The following is a 21,870-nucleotide window of genomic DNA, read 5'->3' on the forward strand; positions in this document are numbered from 1 at the left end:
TTCTAAACTGTTTGTTAAAATGCGTACATTTACCCTTGCCTAATTAACCTTATGCTTTTAAAGAACTTTTTTTTTTCAAAATATTAGGGGACCCGTCTGATGTTTAAGTGTTTTGAGCGACCCCTAAAATTTTTTTTTATTCAAAAATTTTTTAAATTTAGTATTAATTTATTACATAGAACACATTTAAGGGGTGGCAGCAGACAATTTCAAAAAAAGTTGTTTTTAGAATTTATACAGAGCTGTAACCACAGTTTTAATATTAGTCCACATCAATGAAACAAATAAAAAATGTAATACTTGCGTCAAACATGTAACATGTAACCCAGTACATGTAACCCTGGTAACATGTAAGCCAAGTAACAACCCTGATAACATGTAACCCAGTACAACCTGCTTCATGTCCTGCTGCCTTGTAGGATATGCTTTTTTAGGCAAAGGCTAGGAGAAGCTAACTCCGACTTAAATCACCCCCTTCCTCAGGGCTTTTGGTTGAGTAAAAGCTAGAGATGGTGTCTCAATAAAAATACTCATATTGAGCAGATGGTAAATGTGTCTGTCTACTGTCTTGTAGAAGGCCTCCTAGGCAAAGACTTAAGGGGTAAACAGATTCTATCTGTTGACCATCCTCGCACCCCTTCTTCATTTATAAGCCTGGCGCAGATGTATTTAAAATACATTGTTTCCAGTTTAAGATCTTGAATGCAGGATCTTTTTGACTCAACACATGGGTTTTACTTTTGTCTATTATCTCCTAATGAGGGTATAGCTCTAAAACTCAGTTTTATGGTTCTGAGGCTGGCTATTAATCAGATTTCCCAAATTCTGTGGTAGCTCTCAGAGAAGCCAATTCCATCAACAGCTGTAAAGTATCAGAGTAGCGACAGTGCCTTGTTGCCCATGTGTCCCTGTTCAAACTTTTGGTGTGGATTGTCAAGACCTTCTTGCTCTTTGTGAGACTAATTTGAGTTCAGCTGTCTCATCTTGTGATCATAGTGTTGATGGTTATCTTCCTTTAATTTGTAAAGACTCTAATAGTCACATGCTTGGTCTGGGCATTTACATTCGTAAGAATTCACCCATTTGTCGTGAAACTAGGTTTGAATCCACAGACTATTCTTTTATGTGATTTCGTTTAGCACCACTTTACTCTATCACCTTTCTATTTGTTCTATATCTCTCTCCTTCATCTCAAGACTGCACTCTTTTTGGTGTTATTTCTGATCAAATTGATCACGCCCTTTCTCTTTATCCATCAGCCAATATCGTTGTTGGTGGCTTTAATGCTCATCACACTGAATGACTTGGCTCTAGTGTCAGTGACTCTACAGGTGTTAAGGCCCACAACTTTTGCCTTTTTTAATCTCTAACTCAAATAGTCAACTTTCCAACTCGCTTTCAAGACAACCTGAATCATTTACCATCAGTCCTAATCAGTGGTCAGTTTCTCCACCTTTGCCCTTAGGTACTTCTGAAAAATGTACTTCTTACATAACTTCGTGGATTCATGCTGGCATGGAACCTTTTATTCCCTCTTGGTGACTCCAAGTCAAGACTCACTCCTCTTCTTGGTTTACCTCAAATTGTGCTGCTGTAATTTCCAATCGAAACTATTACTTCCATATCTATCTGCAAAACAATTCTCCTAATAAAATTGACGTCTGTTTACTATTGCTAGAAACCATTGTAAAAATGTCTAATGCCAAAGCCCGCTATTCTGAGATTACAAAATAGCCGACAAACAGGTTGATCCATTGCTTGACATTCATATCACTCCAGCTTCTGTATCTAAAGTGATTTCCTGCTTAGACTCTTCTTCAGCTTGTGGTCCGGAGAACATACCTGTTATAGTCTTGCAGAAGTGTTCTCCGGAGCTTTCGTTTTCCCTAATTCTGGAGAGCCATCTGATTCGTCTAACTACTGTCCCATTAGTCTTCAAGGTTTTTAAATCTTTAATTAATAAGCAAGGTTTTTGAATAATAAACAAGGTTTTTGAATCTTTAATAAGCAAGGTTTTTGAATCTTAATCTTAATAAGCAAGGTTTTTGAATCTTTAATTAACAAGCACTTAATTTCTCATCTTGAATCTAATAATTTCTGATCATTAATATGGGTTTCGATCTCGTTCTACAGCTGATTTGCTAAAAGTAATAATCAATAGGGTTTATCATGCATTATATAGAGGTGGAGAGGTTAAGGCTATTGCTTTTGACATTTCTAAAGCTTTTGATAAAGTATGGCATGCTGGTCTACTCCATAAGCTTTCTTCTTATGGTGTATCAGGTAACATCTTTAAGATTATTGAATCCTTCCTTTCCAATCGTAGTATAAAAGTTGTCCTTGATGGACAGCACTCTTCTTTATATCTTGTAATTTTAGGGGTTCCTCAAGGTTCTATCCTTGGCCCTATACTCTTTTTAATTTCCATTAACAATCTTCAGATATTCTCACATTTAAGGTGCATTGTTTGTTGATGATACTACTTTTTATTTTTGTCTTGATAAGATGCCAACACTCTCTGATTGCTTGGAGGGGGCATTTGAGCTTTAAAAGGACCTCACTTCTGGTATAGCATGGGGCTTACAGTGGCTGGTGAACTCATCAGTGAGTTATCTGCTAAAGTTGTGAGGTGTCTGCTAAAGTAGCATCTCTTTATCGTGTTCGACACTTTCTCACTCTTGATTCTATTCTTTATCTCTATAAATCTCAAATCCATCCTTGTATGGAATACTGTTGCCATATTTGGGGCAGATCATCCAATGATGCTCTTTTCTTTTTAGACAAGGTGCAAAAATGCATCGTAACACAGTTGGACCTGCTCTTGCACCCAACATCCAACCATTATCACATTGTTATAATGTTGCTTTTTTCTACAAAAACTATAACAGGCATTGCTCTAAAGAGCTACCGTCCTTATGCCATCTACTAAAGTTCATTCTTGTGTTACTCCTTATTCAATTGTCTCATCCTTTTTCTGTGACTATTCCTAAGTGCTCCAAAAACTTTCATTTGTCTAGTTTTCTTTCTCAGACATCAGTTCTTTGGAATTCGCTTCCTTTATCTTGCTTTTCTGATTCATATAATTTGCTATCACATTTTGACCCATTATTGGTGGAATGTATGGTTTGTTTTTTCTTTAATGTGCCAACAATAATCATGTTCCATGGGAGCAATAGTTGAGCAAGAGATAAAGTAGTAAAATAATTATTAATGCAAATGTTTCTCCCGCTGCCTTTGTACGTAACTGATAGTATTTTAACAACTCTTTTATCTTGGTTTTTTGCTTGTCTATGACAATTTTCCCACTGTAAATTTACCATTAAAAGGAAAAGCATTTTCAGCGTCACAAATCCACTATATTTTAATGCCATATTTGGCTGGTTTTGAGGTAATATACTGGGTAACTTTGTGCGACCACGAAAAGGATAAAGTTGTTCATCTACTATTAGATTTTCTATTGGCTTATAGGTTTGCGATAAATTTTTTTTAGGATGTTCAGATTTAAAGCTACTTTATCTGTTATTTCGCGCTGCTTGCAAATATTGGCATCTAATAAAATATTGGCATCTAATAAAATGTGTAATGTTTCTGAACCTATTGATTCTCATTGTTGCTCGATACAGTAGGTATGAGCTAGAATCTCGCATATCACTCAAGTGATCAGTATTTTACACCAGAACAGAACCAGAGTTATTTACACCAGAACAAATCAAAATAACAATAAAAGAATATATTTCCTGAATTGCAACTGGCTTCCATTCTCTTTTTGAATCTTACTTGAGGTTGAGTGTTGAGTATAGCAAGATGTCTATATACCAAGAATGCTTTTTTATTTAGTAATGGTATCTGCCATTCTCACAGTAAATATCTTTAAAAAGTGTTTCTAATTTAGAGTGTTTCGGTGCTCCTATTAGGACCACTTTGCTAATAAAACCCATTTCAAAACTATGTTTTGAAATAGGCTTTTATTTTGCTGAGGAGGCATTTTGTTCCATACAATTCCTTTAGTTGTGTAAGTACTTGGTGGTTCTGCTAAAATTAAGAAAAAATATTTATTTCATAAACTTAATATAAATAATATTATTTGTGATTATGCTTTAAAACTATATATATAATATAAAACTATATATATATTGCTATTTTCACCGCTGGGATGCTTCTATTTCTTCTTCATCATTGTCATCTAAAAATAAATTTAAAAATTAAAACACTCATACTAGTTAATTCATGGTTTTAGACTCACTCGCACAATGCAGTATGTCAATCACCTTTCTCTGCAATTATATCTAATTTTTTTGACATTAAATTCTTTAAGGATCTGCAAATGAATGAATAATATATATATATATATATATATATATATATATATTATATATATATATATATATATATATATATATATATATATATATATATATATGTATACACAACATATTACTAGGCAATCAATCACCATCCTTGCTGTCAGAGTTATTACTAGAAATATCACTTTTGGCTCCTAACAATGCATAATCTGAGATAAATATATAGTTTTACATATTATTCAATATTGTGACTCTTCACAATATGGAAAAATAAGTAGCACCCTTGAATTATATTTATTTTACCTTTTAAATTATGCTATTGATAATTTCTCCATAACTCTGTATTTAATTTTTCAAGCACTATAACTGGAATGATAATTGAAAAAGTATTTTGAAAGAGTATTTTGAATAAAGCAATGTAGAACAATAAACAATATAAAAGTTAAATTGTATTTTGCATAGAATTTACAACCTAAAAGAGAGAGTTGGGTACCCTGGTACCCTGGTCGTCTAACAATGTTGGTAAATTTGGTTGTGTACACAAGGGTTAAATACTTTAATCAAGATAATCTAAAATAAGATTAAAACTTTCTAAAATAACAACTTCAAATATTTAGTGGGGCTTGTTATTATTAATTAAAAGTTTTACTTAATAAATATATTGAACATATATTAAATTAGACAAATCCTTATCATGGTAAAACAAAAAGACAAATCGAAGTACTAAAAGCAGAAGCAGAACTAAATTTACAAAAGAAAAAAGATCTTGAAAGGTTAGTATTAAATTAGTCTGTTGATGTAGTACGTCATACATCAACACATAAACACATTGTGTTACATGATGTAGAATGTGATACATCAGCACATAAACACATTGTGTTACATGATATAACAGGTGCTATGTCTGCTTATATACAGAGCTTTTTTTTTATTTCAGAGTTAACTGCAAAAAAAAAAATTTTCATTGGGATAAAATTATTTTTAACTTTTGTAGACTTGCAACAAATATTTCCTGTTAATAAGTTGTTTTAATTTACTGGACATGAAGATTTTAAGTAATAACAAATAACATTCATATTGCTTTTTGCCCTACCCTAAGATATTCTAAAATTATTTTTCATTTTTAGGCATAGTGAATAGAATTATATATAATTGCCACATAAAAAAAACGTTGTTGCTGTTTGTCTGCAAATAACAAAGTTTTACAGCTTCACATCCCTGAAATGTATTGGCTTTTGTCCCTTGTCGACCATGTATTTTTTTGGTTTTGGGTACATTCTTCTTCAGACAAAAGTAGTTTAGACATATCAGGTTTATCACTATTATACTATGATCGAGTTTCTTGTTATTGATGGGATCATAACGTATACTATCTTTGTTATTTATAACTATACTAGGCTCAGTTAAGGATTTGTTTATTTGGTCAAAGTGTGCTTAGGTACCTGAAGAATTATTCTTCAATATGATTGTATTGTTTTGCCCAGCCTGAAAGATAAATGAAGCAGGTTTTGAATCTGGTCTTTGGCAGTACTATAAGGGTGATCCACTTTCAAAGCTCACAGTGAAGGGAGATCTTAACTGTCTCCCCATCATCTTGGAAGAACTCCTTAATCTTTCTGCATGAGGTATTATTATGTAGTTTAAAAACATTCTACTTAAATATCCGTATAGTAAACCTTTTTCTGGTAAATAAGCTTTTAAACCCAACTTGACTGTCTCTACCATTCTTTCAGCTGCTCCATTAGATTGAGGATAGTAAGATGGGATCTTATAAGGTAAGCAACCTATTTTCTTCAGCCACTGGTATAATATGGTATTGTGAAGTTATCCTCCCCTATCCTTTAAAAAGATGAAAATGTGATGTCTACTTCAACCCCTCTCCTTATTTTAATTTTTAATTTTCATTTCTTGATGGTTGTAAAATGTTAAATATACCCATTGCTGGTCTGCAAAACTGGTTAACGCCTAAAAGGGCATTCGATTTAAAAAAATCGCTTTAGCAAATCTTTTATTGACTCGTGTCTTAACCCTACAAGTGTGGAAACATGAGCGTTAAACCTATTTGAAAAAAAGTCATCTATTTTTATTAAAAATTTTGTAACTTTGCAAAAAAAAATTTTTAAATTAGATATAAAATCTCTTCTAAAATCCTCTAATACCCTCTTTTTTTATATAAAAATTTTGTGTGCCCACCCTGATTTAGGACCCTGCATCATCCACGCAACAACAACAACATATAGAGGTACACCACCAAAACAAGTGACAAAATTAAGAATCCTTTTAAATTATGTAATATATAATAAAAATTTACATAAAGTTTTTTACTGGAAAGGTCTTTCTTTGATTCAAAACTTAATTTTGAATCAAATAAAGAAATCAAAGAAAATTTGAAAGACTTAAAAGTGAGAAAGGGGAAACAGAGCTATCTTCTTATTGCATCTTCTGTGAGATTCTGAAAACTCTCCTGTTAATGAATCACAATATACGGGGCTTTGTCTCTATCCAATATACATGTAAACTCTAAATCTAAAGACGGGTAGAGTGTTTTTCTATTTTAGGTCCTAGGACATCTGATTAGGCTGTCTGCTATTAGCAATTTCAAAGTTGTTTATGTTTATAGGATTTAGTTAATAAGCACTGCCAACTTGACTTAGCTATCAGTTATATTAATAATACAAACTTGTGTTTGACTTGATAAAGTTATGGTTGTTGTGTTGAGGTTGGTTATCATAAAAAAATCATATTTTGTTTTAGCAATATGCTGATTTTATTTTTTTTATGTGTTGTTTTCAAACAGAGTAACTGTATTGCATTCAGGATTTTTTGAAGTTAGTCCATTAACTAATGTTGGTTTTTTTTACTTTAAGATGCACAAATGCTGTTTAAAAATTAACATGGGTTTTTCAACTGAAACTGACAATACCAGTTATTTGTTCTGAACGCTGTTTAGACCATCTCACTTTGCTTATAAGAAAAAGAGTAAGCTCAGGAAGTTTTGACTTATCCAGAACCTTCTTAATCCGTTGGCAGTGTCATTTTCTTTTGAATTCAACTATTGTTATTTATTTAATTGTTTCTGTGTATAGTTTATGAATGTAATAAAGAAATGTTTTAATTTAATATTATTCCAGAGTGTTCCTCTGAGATAATATGGGAATATTATTCCAAATTTCAAATTATTTTTCACAGTACAAATTGTAAAAAGTAAATTGTAATCCAATAAATCCAAACTATAAAAAATCTCAAAGCACTATGATGGCAAATGGGAGCTTCGTTTTTGTATCCATTGTGTTTGGACTAATCCTATAGTTACAAAACCAAAACAAGACTTTTATAGATTTTTAACATATCTTTTTTTTTTTTTTTTGAATTGAATTTGTTTAAACTAATTAGTTCTTTTCAATTATGTTTTTAAAATTCTAATCAACTATGATTTCTATTCACTATGGGAAACAATTTGTTCCAATACTTTGGATTTTTAGTCGAACAATCATTCAAAAAAGATTTTTTTATACATTGTTTAATATCTTAATTGTAAGACAAAATGTGCAAAATAAAGAAATAAATGTCACTGATGACAAGATGGATTTTTTTTTCAAAAATGATGCAAGACAATAATGATGAAAAATTAGAATCAATACTTTAAACTTTTTCAAATGACTCCTGATTGTGGATTTCTTTAAAACAAAATCTTAATTGAACAAAATAAAAAATTACTCTCTAATTAAGCCAAATCTAACTGATCTCCAATTTATTTTAAGTTAGGTTATGAGGAGTTAGTAAGTCATTGATGAGAATCTTCCTTGTGATAGTATCACAATAAAAATACTCAGTTCTGATCTGCAAAACAAATTAAAGTTAGAAAATTTTTCATTCAAAGGTTTTTAAAGCAAGACCTCATCCTTTGTAGCCATCATCCTCTGTCAGCCATCATAAGTTACTCTATTTATTATATGACTAGTTGAACATTATAGACTGTCGATTAAGTCTTCAAGACGTTTTTTTTTAATTTAAGTTGTTGAACCTAAGTTTACAAACTCAAAAAAAAGAATAACTTTAAAATTAGACTGACAAAATAATTTTTTTTTGTCTACAAAATGGCAAATAAGTCTTGAATACATTATATTTTTTTTATTTAAGTTGTTGAACCTAAGTTCACAATTTTTCAAAAAAAAAAAGAATAACTCTGAAATTAGGCTGACAAAATTTTTTTTTTTTCACTAAAAAAAAACAAATATGCAAATATATTCAATATATATTTATTTATGTCACCTAAAATAACCATAAGAGATCAATTTTTAAACAATTTAGGTTTATTAGATACTTAAAAGGTAAGTTGGCTAAAAGGTGCACTTGCCAAGTTAGTTAAAATCATAAATATAAATTGTAATTTAAATTTTAATGTTTTAATAGAATTGTTTTGTTTTTATATAGAAAACAAATTGAAGAGAGAGAAGATGTAGACAAGATGAATGCAAGTATTGAACAGCAAAATATAAAACGAGTTTTAGTAAGTTGTTTAATGTTTTTTAATAGTTTGTTGAATGTTTGAGAATTGAAGTGCTTAGAGGTATTGGTTACTTTCCTGTATCTATTTTCTTTATATAAAAACTGTTTTAGTTTTTTATGTATTGTTATTTATTATATATTTATTTTACACTTTATATTTATTTGTTTTACATATTTAGATTTGAAATTTTAAAATAAATTCTATTTTACATAATAATAAATTATAATTTAAGATAAAGTTATCTTTAGATTTATTTTACCTATTTAATATTTATTTTTCAATTTGTATGCTTGAAAAACTGTTTTTAAAGATCTTGAATAAAATGTTGACTTAATCCTATTTCAATCCAACCCTATCAGACCTGCCCAAAAGTGACAAACTATAGTAATTATATATATACAAATATTTTAGCCTGAACCTTGCATAAAAGATCGTTAATGATGTCATACTGAAATTACCATTTTAAAACTTTACTATTTTAAAACGTGTGTAAAATATACTAGTGTACACCTAAAATCTGCTTAAGTACTCTACTCTACTTTTGCACTGTAGTAATATATCTGCATGCCTAAATTTTAAAAATATTTGTATATATGTTTACAGTTACACACATTTATAGGAGAACATTAATGTCTCTGTGTTCCAAGAGCTTAACAAGTTTTTTTTCCTTTTTTTTCCCTACACTTTAAAAGTTTTAATTTTCTCCAAATTTATTTCAAAAAATAATTTTTGTTTTATCATGTTAAGACTGGTTGTATTTTTTTTATTTTGTAGTAATAACAATGATTCATGCAAATACTCCACTAAGTTAACTATATCAAGAACAAGACAATTTATAGTGATTTGTTAAAATACCTTTTATTTCTTCCAAAACAATGATTGTATTATTACTCTATATCATTGTATTATATACTATTATATTATTATATTGTATTATTAAATGTGCAAATCTTAATTAAAACTTCATTTTTTATCCACAAACCAATTTTAGTTTACTTACCCCTGCAAACTAAATTACATGATTATATAAATTAAACTTCTGTCTCAATCTGCAAACATATTTAAACTTTAGCTTTTGCCTCCATCTCTAAATTATTCTATATTTAAACCTTTATCTCTAAACAAATTTAAACATACAACTTTTTTTTAATGAGATTTTTTTAATTCAAATTTAAACAGTTCTAGTTAAAAAATGTATTTAATTATCCAGGAAATTTCACACCAATGCAAAAAAGTGCTGAGGCTTGAACCGCTTGGCTATGATCGCTTTTTTAGAATATATTGGCTCTTTACTGGTGGTACCCCTGGCTTGTATGTTAATGGGGCAGAGCTTCAATCAATTAATGGAACTGTTTACGGACCAGATTGGTAAATTTTATTTTGTATAAGTTTTTTTAATTATTCAGTCAACTTGCTTACTAGTATTTATTTTTTTAGCTGGATGTACTATGACAACATGGCAGATGTTGATAATCTAATTTCTTCACTAACAATTAGGGGTCATAGGGAGTCAAAGTTAAAAGCAAATCTACGATATAATTATGCTAAAATAAAAGAAAGTGTTTCTTTACTAGAAAACTCGATGTATGTTTTTTTTTTCTTTTTATAATGTTAATTATGTTTAATTAAAGATATTTTTTTTAGAACTCATACTCTTTAAATTATATATTGTAGGGTGGTTCAAATCCACATGGAAAAAAAAAATTTGTGCAGGATATCTTGCTCCTCAATCTTGCTCTTGTTCAATATCTAATTGTAACATATACCAAAATTAAAATAATTTGGAGCATGTTTAGGGGTAGCTGTGATTTGAAAGATTCAGTCCGGAGAGTACTCTTTAGAGAGGGGCTTCAAAACAATTTTTTTTTTTGTACAGTTGTTGCTCACCAGAAAATCTATTTTGAATTTTTTGACAACTATATAATATTCAATGAGTCACTTATAAGCAAATTGCCTATTTTAATTGTATTTACTTTCAAAAAAACATAGTTACACAAAATTAATATGATGGCAACAAGATCTTTAACTGAAGTGGGACTTAATAAAAAATCAACTGATGTTTTATCTACAGCAAGGTAGTAAACCTTATTTACTACCTCAAAAAGAATGTTGTTTGCGTGTTACTTTATTACCACCTTGAACCAATCAATCAATCATATATATTCTGAAAAGAAATTTTCACGGCTATTTACAAATAGTATTGAAATACTAATATCAAGTAAATACCTCAAAAAAATAATTTATATATATACAATTAATCTTAATAATAATAATAATAATAATAATAGTAATAATAGTAATAATATTAATAATATTAATAATAATAATAATAATAATAATAATAATAATAATAATAATAATAATGATAATAGTAATAACAATAACAACAACAACAACAATAATAATCTTAATATATATAAAGGGCAATGTGTGTGTGTGTTTGTTTGTTTGTTCTCTATAGAAATCCAAACCGCCGGACCGATCTCGATGAAATTTGGCATGGGGGTAGTCCTCGAGGGGGAGAAGGTTCTTAGCTGGGTTTTGACCCCGTACCCCGACCCCCGGGGTCAGGGGGGACCATTTTTTGGGCCCATTTTTGTGTACATATATCAGGTAAGCCAGTTTAAATATTGGCCCGGGCAACGCCGGGTAACTCCAGCTATCTTATCTTCTTATCTTATCTTAATCTTAATATATATAAAGGGCAATGTGTGTTTGTGTGTGTGTTTGTTTGTTTGTTCTCTATAGAAATCCACCGATCTCGATGAAATTTGGCATGGGGGTAGTCCTCGAGGGGGAGAAGGTTCTTAGCTGGGTTTTGACCCCGTACCCCGACCCCCGGGGTAAGTGGGGACCATTTTTTGGGACCATTTTTGTGTACAGATATCAGGTAAGCCAGTTTAAATATTGGCCCGGGCAACGCCGGGTAACTCCAGCTAGTACTAATAATAATAAAGTAATTATAATAATTTGAATAAATCGGTATTACTTTCCATACAGCTTTCCATAAAAAAATTTGTATATCACTAAAGATAAATAACTAACAAAAATCAATAAGTAAAACTATATACACTAAAAAACTGAAGAAAAATAAATAAGTAATAAAATAAATAATCCTAAAAAATATATGAAAGAAAACTAAAGAAATATATGAAAGAAAACTAAAGAAATATATGAAAAAATATAAAAGATCTTGATTTGCTGATTGAGGCTCCAATGTTTTTTTCTTTCTTTCTTTGCCATTCTTTTTATATATTTCATTCATTAACATTAACTTCTATTTTTATTACTTTTTTACTTATTTTCTTTCAGATATTTCTTTTTCTTTTCTTCTTTAAAACATTTATTCTTCTTTTTTGTTGATTTTATTTTTGGTTTATTTTATAAATGTTTTCTTTTCCCTTTTTCTTTTTTCTTTCAAAAAGTTATTTTCAACCATTATAAAAAAGTGTCCACCATTTGCGATGTCATTGCGAAGATCCCCCACAGCACGATGTTATTTTACCAAGTATCCATCTAGCTCCAGAAGTTCTAGTGAAAGTTTGGGAAAGAGGAAGAATTCCAACACAAAGAATAGGGAAGCTTAAGTTGTAAATAATACGATTTTATGTTACTAAAAAAACTGTACATTACGCCTGTTACAGCACTTATATTGTAAATGTAGATGTTTCAAAGCAGATATGGAAAATCTATTGACGTTTTGACAAAAAATGCACTCTAACTGATAAAAGTAAGGAAGATTAAACATTTCTCCTTTCACCAAATCATGCAATAGCGAGTCACATTCAATAAAGAAGCAGTCAAGGGTTTTGTTCAGCAGTGATTTAACATCATCTTTAGATTGTGTTAATATATTTGATCATTGAGTGAAGTTTGTTGACGAACTTTCAGTTTTGAACAGCATGCAGTTTCTGCAGAAAGCATGTTGTATCTTACAACATGCTTGCTGCAAAAATCGGAATACTCTAAAGTGGTTAACAAAACTGCATTTCACAGCAATGATCCACTTTTCCTTCATTGGGGTAGCAAACTTCTTCCTGACTTAATAGTTATAACAGTAAGGTCAAAAGAGTGGCCATACTTGTAAGTATGGGTGACAAGGAAAAAATCTTTGCAGTTACAAAGATTTCTGCAAGCACTGGTGAGTAACAGGAAAATGCTTGTTTGCAGATGCTTGAATGAATGGAATCTTTGATATCAGGTTCAAGGGTTAGATATACTTTTTGAACACAGGCATACATACTGATGCATGTAATTTACTGGAATGCTTGTTTAGATTAGCTGTAGACACCATGCATTTGTAGTTATGCTTTCCAGTGTTTTCAGTACTATATTTGGTTTCAGTGCAAAACCTAATATAGTATCTTTAACATTTTAAGAAACAATGGATCAAAAATGGGCCAGATTATTTTTACACCTACCCGTGATTCACTTTTCTGTGTACCTGAGCTACTCAGCCTTTGTGCAGACTGCTGGTTCACTACACTGAATCTTTAAAGACGAAAAAAGGTAAAAGATGATTTTTCAGAACTTCTAAACCTTTGCTGCATCTTCCTTTGTGAAACTACTAATGTCAACTTTTGAATTCCCAGTGCAACACATACTGCTCAATGTACTTCAGCATACTTGATGTTAAAGGCAATTTATTGCCTCAAGATATATCTGTTCCATGATCAGTTTGTACTTACTCGGTCAGAAAAAAGTGGCATCACATTTAGCCCATTTATGGTCAGTTTTGAATTAAGGCACCAATAGTTAAAAGAGCTCCTATGAATGATTTTAAACTGCATGCATGGCTTTAGTCTTATCCTGATGAAATTTTAATGAATTTTGTGTCATAGGCATTCTCTCTTGGAATATCTTGTTGGTCTTTCTTTCTTTGATTCGGAAATAAATGATAATGTCAAAAAGGCAATGACTAATATTTTGCACATGCCCTCAAAGGCAAGCAATCTGTAGCGACTCAACTATCCCAAGTTTGATTTTAATACTACATTACATGAGTATATCACAGATTATTATTAATATTATTATTGTTATTATATATATATCCAAAACCATATACATGTATTCTGATTATGTGTATGTATATATATAGGTGTGTGTGTATATATACATATATAATATATATATATATATATATTATATATATATATATATATATATATATATATATATATATATATATATATATATATTAAAATATTTTAAATGAGAAAATACAACTTCATAATGGAACTTGAAGTTTCATGCCATTCGGCAATAATCAGCCATATTATACTTAAGTTAATATGGCTTATGATTTAAATTTGTATGTTAAATTTTTATTGGTGTGGTATAATATGGCTGATGATTGCCGAATGGCATGAAACTTCAAGTTCCATTATAAAGTTGTATTTTCTCATTTAAAATATTTTAATATATTTGATCTATTTTTTTCAAAAAGATATTGATCACTCTTAAACAGACAAGAGTTGTATTTTCAGCAATATACAACATTTATCAATATATATATATATATATATATATATATATATATATATATATATATATATATATATATATATATATATATATATATATATATATATATATATTGATATTTAAGGCTGTTTTGTATTATAATAATAAAACAAAACTCATAGTGGTAAAAGAGTGCTCAATATTAAAAAGATATTTCAAATATAACGATATATATATATATATATATATATATATATATATATATATATATATATATATATATATATATATTAACGAAGAAAAAATAACTTTTTCTATGGTACTTTAAGTTTCATGCCAATACAGCAATCATCAGCCATTGAATACTATGTATTCAAAGTTATTTTTTCTTCGTTAATATATATATATATATCTAAAGAAAAGAAAAAAATGACGAAAGAAGAGATTGCTACCCCATGCCAAACCCTCAGTTGATGTAGTGGCACTTCTTTGGGGCAACAGGCTATATAATAGTTGACTGAAGCCCCAGACAACATGCTATTTCAGTGCATTGTCACCATGCTTATTTAAACAGGCATTTATAGTTGTGTGTATATATATATATGTATGTATGTATGTATATTTATTTATTTATATAGACCTGAATACATGTATATGATTTTGTTTAAAACAAAGCTACCTCTAAATATTGTTCAAATTGCTTCAAATTCTGTCAAACAACAAAACTACTACTGAATGAGTGAGACTTTTAGGAGAATAGCGATTAAAAAATTTATCCTAATATACTAGTTATATAGGACTTTAGACCTGAAGAATGTATGTAGGACTTCAAAATATCAGTATTTTTAAAGGGCAGTATCAGCAATAAATTCATTTCAATCAGAAAAAAAATTAAATATCAATTAAAGTTCATTTTGTAAAAATGCATAAAATGCTTAATGTTGTTCTTAACAGTTTTATGTAGCTTATGTGGCTTTTATGTGACTTGTTAACTCAACAGCTTAATGTAGCATGTGACTTGTTAACCAACATCTCACACATCATATGTTGCATGTGACTTGTTAATTCAAAAGCTTTATGTAGCATGTGACTTGTTAATTTAACAGCAGTTAATTAACAGCTTTATGTAGCATAAGGCTTATTAACTCAAAAGTTTCTATTCATGTGCTGTGTGAATTGTTAACTCAACAGTTTCTATTTATATAGTGTGTGAATTTTTAACACAACAGCTTCTATTCATTTAGAGTTTCACTTAGTTGTATATTTTAAATTACTTGAAACACTCGAACATAGTAATAACATTTAAAAGTTAAAAATATCTTCATACATTGTAAAGTATAAGGGGGTAATAAACTACAAAAGTTTTGTATTTTTTTTTTTTAATAATTTAAAAAAAAGTTTAATTATTTTATGTACAAAAATATTAAACATCTAAAATTACTTCGATGTTGACAAACCTCCTTTTTTTAAACTCTCTTATTAATCTGCTCATGTGAACTATTTTAGACACATGATGATGTAACGTATAACATATGACAATGTTATTTCAAACTGTTAATTGTGAACTATTTTATTGGAGCATTAGTTATTTACTGTGAAACTTTGTTGTGAGTTTTCATTAAAAAAAAGCTGATTTGATATAAAATTTTGTCTAAAATAATACTTTTAGTGCATAAAGTATTTTTTTATTTCAAAAGTTTGGTATTATTTATGAAACAAAAATCAAAATATTTAGAAAAAATTTTTTTTTTTTTGAATTGACTGTCTGCCTTCTAATTTTTATTTTGTGTGCTGGTTGGAGTTTGTTACTATATTGTTGAAGGTTGGCTGCAGGCGAGTTTTCTTCAGAGCTGATGCTAGATGTTGGTGTAGATTCAAAATACAATGACTAAGACAAAAAGGTACATTTATTGTAGGTACAAATAAAAACATGGCAAACAAAAAAAAAAAATTTCTATCAATTTTTTTAGACAAGCAATCTGTTTAATGAAAAATATATTTATTATAATTTTTTTTTTGTTCTCAAAAAAAAAAAAGGATTTAAAATAAACATGGCTAAAATTTTAAATTATTATTAAAGCTGCCAAGGTTTTTTATTATGGGTTGTTATCCTGAGGTGTGTATCTCTAAAAATGTGATTATAATAATGAATTAATATAGTGAATATACTATATATATATATATATATATATATATATATATATATATATATATATATATATATATATATATATATATATATATATATATATATATATATATATATATATATATATATATATATATATATATATATATATATATTAGGGATATGACTTTTTTGCAACCTACTAGGCCTGTATCGTAATTCAATGAACTTTTATGTAAAAAGAACGAATAGATGTTTCATTTTGACATATTTTGAAAAAAGGTCACCCCAAACCAAAAAATCGAATTTTCAATAGGTACACTTTTGTACAGTAAATGAATATTAAAGGCTGAAGATGTTGTAAGAGTCATACTCCTGTTGTTATTTTATTTATTTATGCAACATGTACTGTGATATAACAAAAGACATTATGTGATATATAATTATACAAGTATTACAAAATTAACAGTATCAAAGCGTCTAGTACAACAATATACATAACTGTCTGTGTCTATAGGCCTACTGTGTTTAGTACATGGGTCACATGATGCTCACGTCTCATAAAGAGTCTAGCGCTTATTACTTAGAATGAATCGAAGTTGCAGTTTGTCTTTCTTTCTGCAGGAAGCATACAAGCCTTGCATCACCTTGATTGCACGTTCAGCTATCTGATTACTTCGTGGTATGTCGATGACGGATGGCTCTTTCTTCCAGTGATTTTTGAATGACTGCAATGCCTTTTTGTAAGGCTTCAATACATCAGATAAATTCTTGAAGTCATTGTCATTGTACTTTTGACTACTAAACCAATGTTCTGCCCACTCATATGAAATGAACCTGCAAACCTTCTCCAAATTCTTTCTCGCTTCAGGCATAAGAATGAACGCCAGAATGGCGAGAATGGCTCTTGAGTTCCATCTGGCATTGCTCATATTAGGAATGTTCTGAAAGTGAATCAGAGGGAAGTTTCTTTGTTCTTCATAGAACCTAAACACTCTTGTTAAATGGTACAAAAACTTCATATCGTCTCTCCACCCTGATTTATCAAGAATTTCTACAGTTCCATTCACAAACTTATCCTTCAGTTCATCATACTTATTCAACAGTTCAGACACAAATGGGTATTCAATGTTTGGAGATTTGGTATCACCCCCAAGTTCTTCGTCCATCACCAGACGGAGAATCCTGTCTAGTACGTGATGCTGACAACCGATAAATTGTGGTATTGTGACACCCTTTAATTTAAACATACGTTGCAACTTCACAACAACTCCATTTCTCTTCCCAGTATTGACGTTTGTTGTATCAGTAATGATCATCTTAATTGAATTCCACAAATTGTATTCATCAATAAGTTTGGCAATTTTTTCAGCAACAGTTTCAGCTTTGCCATCTTTTAAACGCAGTGCATCAAGTTTCACGTCAGTTCTTTCATTCTGAAGTACAACTACCTGATATTCCTTATCATGTATTCGTTTGCCGTCAAAGTGTAAGGACCACTGTTCCATTTTAAGTTGTTGTATCATTTCTTTTTTTAATTTACCTGCCTCTTTGAATATGGACTTGTAAATTGCTGATTGACTTGGAGTTGGAATATCAATACCTTGTTGTGATAATACATTGCATATTTTAGCAGCTTTCTTTGTGGAAACTCCACTTGATGTAACCATACTTACAGCAAATTTACTTTTGTAGTGCTTTCTAGTTTTTTTCTGAGTGTCCTCATCATCGTCTTTATCACCGTCGTCGTCTTCATCATCTTCACTCTTACTTTTGCAGTTTTCAGATTCAGTACCACTGTCTGTGGTAGACAGGACTTGTGATGTGGAAGGTATTGCTGTTCCAGACTGGACTTTCCTTCTCTTGGAAGGGTGAATGGTTTCTTTACTTGCCACTTGTCCTGTTGAGTACCCCACCTGTCCTTTACTTTCTTTTTGTAGGTGGTATAGACGTTTATCTTCCGAGGATAACCACTGGCCATTCACTTTCGTGATGTCAAATAATGCATTGAGAACATCATATTTTCCACGCTTGACACATTCATCATAGACCTTCAGCACCTTCATAAGCTTTGCTCTTATCACTTGATCAGACACACGTGGAAAATTCAGTTTATTGTCCCACAATTTTGTAATTTCCTTAGAAATTTGGTCTATTCGTTCTTTTCTTCCTTTAACATATGCTCCGAGAAACTGGTATCTTCCTACGATCTGCAATTGAAGTGGTATTCTGGATTTTTCATCGAGTGAATGTTCTTCTACAGCCACGCTTCCTCTTCTTCTGTGTGACTCTTGAAATCTCACCAAATTTTTAGTCCAAGTCTTCTTGTTCTTTGTTACTGTGGTATGACTTTTCTTGTGAGACATCATATAATATTGTTACGACTTTACGGATAGCTGAGCGTAAATATCCGTTTAATAAAGTCGTTTAATTAATAAAATACTTTAACTGTATAGTAATCCAATTATAGTTCGATAATCCAGTCAATGTTGATAACAGTTCGATAATCCAGTCCGTATCCTAACGATAATGCTACAACTACTTATACTTCGTACACTTACAGCGTCTTTAGTTCGCTACAGTAGTTCCTTATTAGCTCAGTTACACGCAGAGTACTTCATAGAACTATTCACATTATCAACACTGAGCTCTGACAGCAGCTCGCTTATATAATTATTTAGAGCTTCCAGAATGTTCTACTAAGTTCTATAATCTTCTACAGTCTGTTACAGTCGTCTATATCACCGTGGTAACACAATGACGTCATCACATAACAATTCCAAGTATTTGCCGGCACACGGCCGTTTCGTTGCCATGGTAACGTGCGGCGTTATATTTATAAATTCATAACAAAATAATGAAATAAATAGAATTAAGCTGAGAATTAAGCTTAAGATTAAAACATCGGTCAAAAATGAATGTATAAAAATGGTAAATCAAATTTTTATTTTGGGGGTGACCTTTTTTTGTTGCAGAAAGCTATTTGGGCCTTTTTTCATGATTTTAGGTAAAAGTTCATCGATTTATGATACAGGAAACATTTTATTTGAAAAAAAATTAAAAAGTCATATCCCTAATATATATATATATATATATATATATATATATATATATATATATATATATATATATATATATATATATATATATTAAAAATGACAAATTTTAGTAATAATAATTCAACCATTTAAAAGTAATTTTGAATATTTTTTTAATCAAGAAAAAGAACTCAAGAACATCTAAAAAATGTTATAACAACATCGAAAAAGAATGAAACTTATTCAATCAATCCTCCAGTGTTATTAACAGAAGTTTCAAGTTTAAATTGTAATTCTGATGCAAGTTCTGTTGAAAACCCTGATGCTAAGAATAACAATAGACAGGTGGAAGAAGAACAGCAGGAAGATAATAAAAAATCTGAAGACACTATAAATAATGAAAAGTTTGTTACACAGAAATCAGAAAATAATTGTTCTGTTCTTATTAATGGGAATGAAAATTACAAAGAAAAATCAAATATGGAGTCAAAAGTATCTTCTGATCTTGGTAATAGCTTACATCCTATTCAAGAAAATGCTATTAATGAATTAACAGTCTTGAAAAGCCAATCCTCTACATCCAGAAACAATGAATTGTCAGATAACAAAGAAGAAAAGACTATTGAAGAAGATGCCCATTTAGCATCAATAAAGTCTCTTAAAGAGGTAATTCATTCATTTTTATTTTTAGTTTAGTTTTTAAAAAAGTATTACTTGTTCGCTTTTTTTTTACTACTATTTTTTAAGGTAATTACCAATCTATCAAGGTAATTAAAAAACTGAAAGCCAGGTATAGTATATTTTATGTTGTATGAGCTACGCTATAGTGCTATGCAATATAAACCCATAACAAGGTCTGGATTTTGTAAAGTGAATTTAAGTTTTTATATTTAGATTTAGATTTATTTCAAGATTTTGAATTTGTTTAGTTTTTTTATATATATAATATATATATAAAAAAATTAAACAAGTTCAAAATCTTGAAATAAATCTAAATATAAATGTAAAAATTTAAATTCATATATATATATATTATAAATATATATATATATATATATATATATATATATATATATATATATATATATATATATATATATATATATATATATATATTATATATATTATATATATATAAGGCTCATAAATTCTTCTGAACTATTTAGTTGGTTTAAATAAATATTTTTGTATTATTTATTTTTTTATAAACTATTTACTTCAAATTTGTAGTGTAAAGTATACACTTTGATCCAAAGTTCCAAGATACCATTTTTAATTTTTAGATTTATTAAAAGTTTTTAATAGCAAAATTTTTATCCTGAAAAAAAATTGAATTAAAAAATGAATTATGTATTTGGGAAACAATGTTCTAATTATATCATTGATTGTTTAAAGTATTTGTAAAATAAGTATTCTAAATTGATGCAAACGACATATGTGATACCGTTCTGCATGCATGTTTAGATCATTTTTATGAAATATATTCATACTATATTTTGGATTTTTTTAAATAATTTATTCTGTAGTTTTCTAGAAGTTGTGAAAAATTATGTTTAAGTCTTTATTTATAGGATGTAGCTGAGGCTGCAAGAAAAATTGTTGCTGGTAATTTAGGGGAACTTGATGAACCTGATGTAAATGAATGGATTGGTAAAATGGCTGCTACAAAACAGCTTCAAGAGATTGTGTGTAAATTTACCATTATTAAATTATTATTATTTTTATAACTTGTTATCTGTGTTATTATTATTTTTATTATTAGTAAAATTATTATTTTTTATTTCTTTATATCTTAGAAAGAATACATATTGAAAATTCACACAACTGTATATCCTCGTTTTTTGAACCACTTTATGGCTTCTAATACTCAAAGTAACAATTTTGTTGATGAGTGGGTGAAAGCTGTAGAATCAGCTTTGACACTATCAAAACTTCACACACTTTTTGGTGTATTTGAAAATAGTGTAAATTGGAATAAATCTTCTGAAAATTCAGTAAGTATTTTTATTGTCATTACATTGCTTTGATTTAGTAGAGACACATAGGAAATACTAAATGTTATATATAATATGCTAAATATAATATGTAACTAGTAATGCATATTATATTAAGTTTTGTGTTATGTTTTTACTCCTTTTACTTACTTTTAGGTGAAAAAAAAGTTATTTTAATAAAAGTTTTTTTAAAAATGTTTAAATTTACATAAAAGGGAATATACTGTTGCTGCTGCTACTGCTACAACTACTATTATTACTACTACTTAGTAAGTGACTTGGGCCCTGGCTAAATATGGGATTTTTTACAATCCCAGCCCTGGAAAAACAATAAGATTTAATAGGGGTTGATAGCCAGGGCTAATTTAATTATAATTTAATTATAAATTTATGCACAGATGTTCTAATTATTAAATACTGGCGCATATATATA

At 29.3% G+C, this 21,870-nt stretch overlaps 1 protein-coding gene across 2 annotated transcripts in view; it reads left to right on the top strand.

Moving 5' to 3' along the window:
- LOC100213470 (tyrosine-protein kinase BAZ1B) overlaps positions 1-21,870 on the top strand; it is an 88,639-nt gene that overhangs the window by 31,441 nt on the left and 35,328 nt on the right. For both annotated transcript variants that reach the window (XM_065798030.1, XM_065798031.1), the window contains exons 16-22: positions 4,986-5,077; positions 8,739-8,814; positions 10,025-10,182; positions 10,252-10,398; positions 19,626-20,109; positions 21,015-21,128; positions 21,240-21,437. In XM_065798030.1, the coding sequence (XP_065654102.1) occupies positions 4,986-5,077; positions 8,739-8,814; positions 10,025-10,182; positions 10,252-10,398; positions 19,626-20,109; positions 21,015-21,128; positions 21,240-21,437 (1,269 nt within the window). The remainder of the gene's footprint in view (positions 1-4,985; positions 5,078-8,738; positions 8,815-10,024; positions 10,183-10,251; positions 10,399-19,625; positions 20,110-21,014; positions 21,129-21,239; positions 21,438-21,870) is intronic.

Source organism: Hydra vulgaris, chromosome 05 (assembly GCF_038396675.1).
Source record: "Hydra vulgaris chromosome 05, alternate assembly HydraT2T_AEP".
Classification (NCBI taxonomy): Eukaryota; Metazoa; Cnidaria; class Hydrozoa; order Anthoathecata; family Hydridae; genus Hydra; species Hydra vulgaris.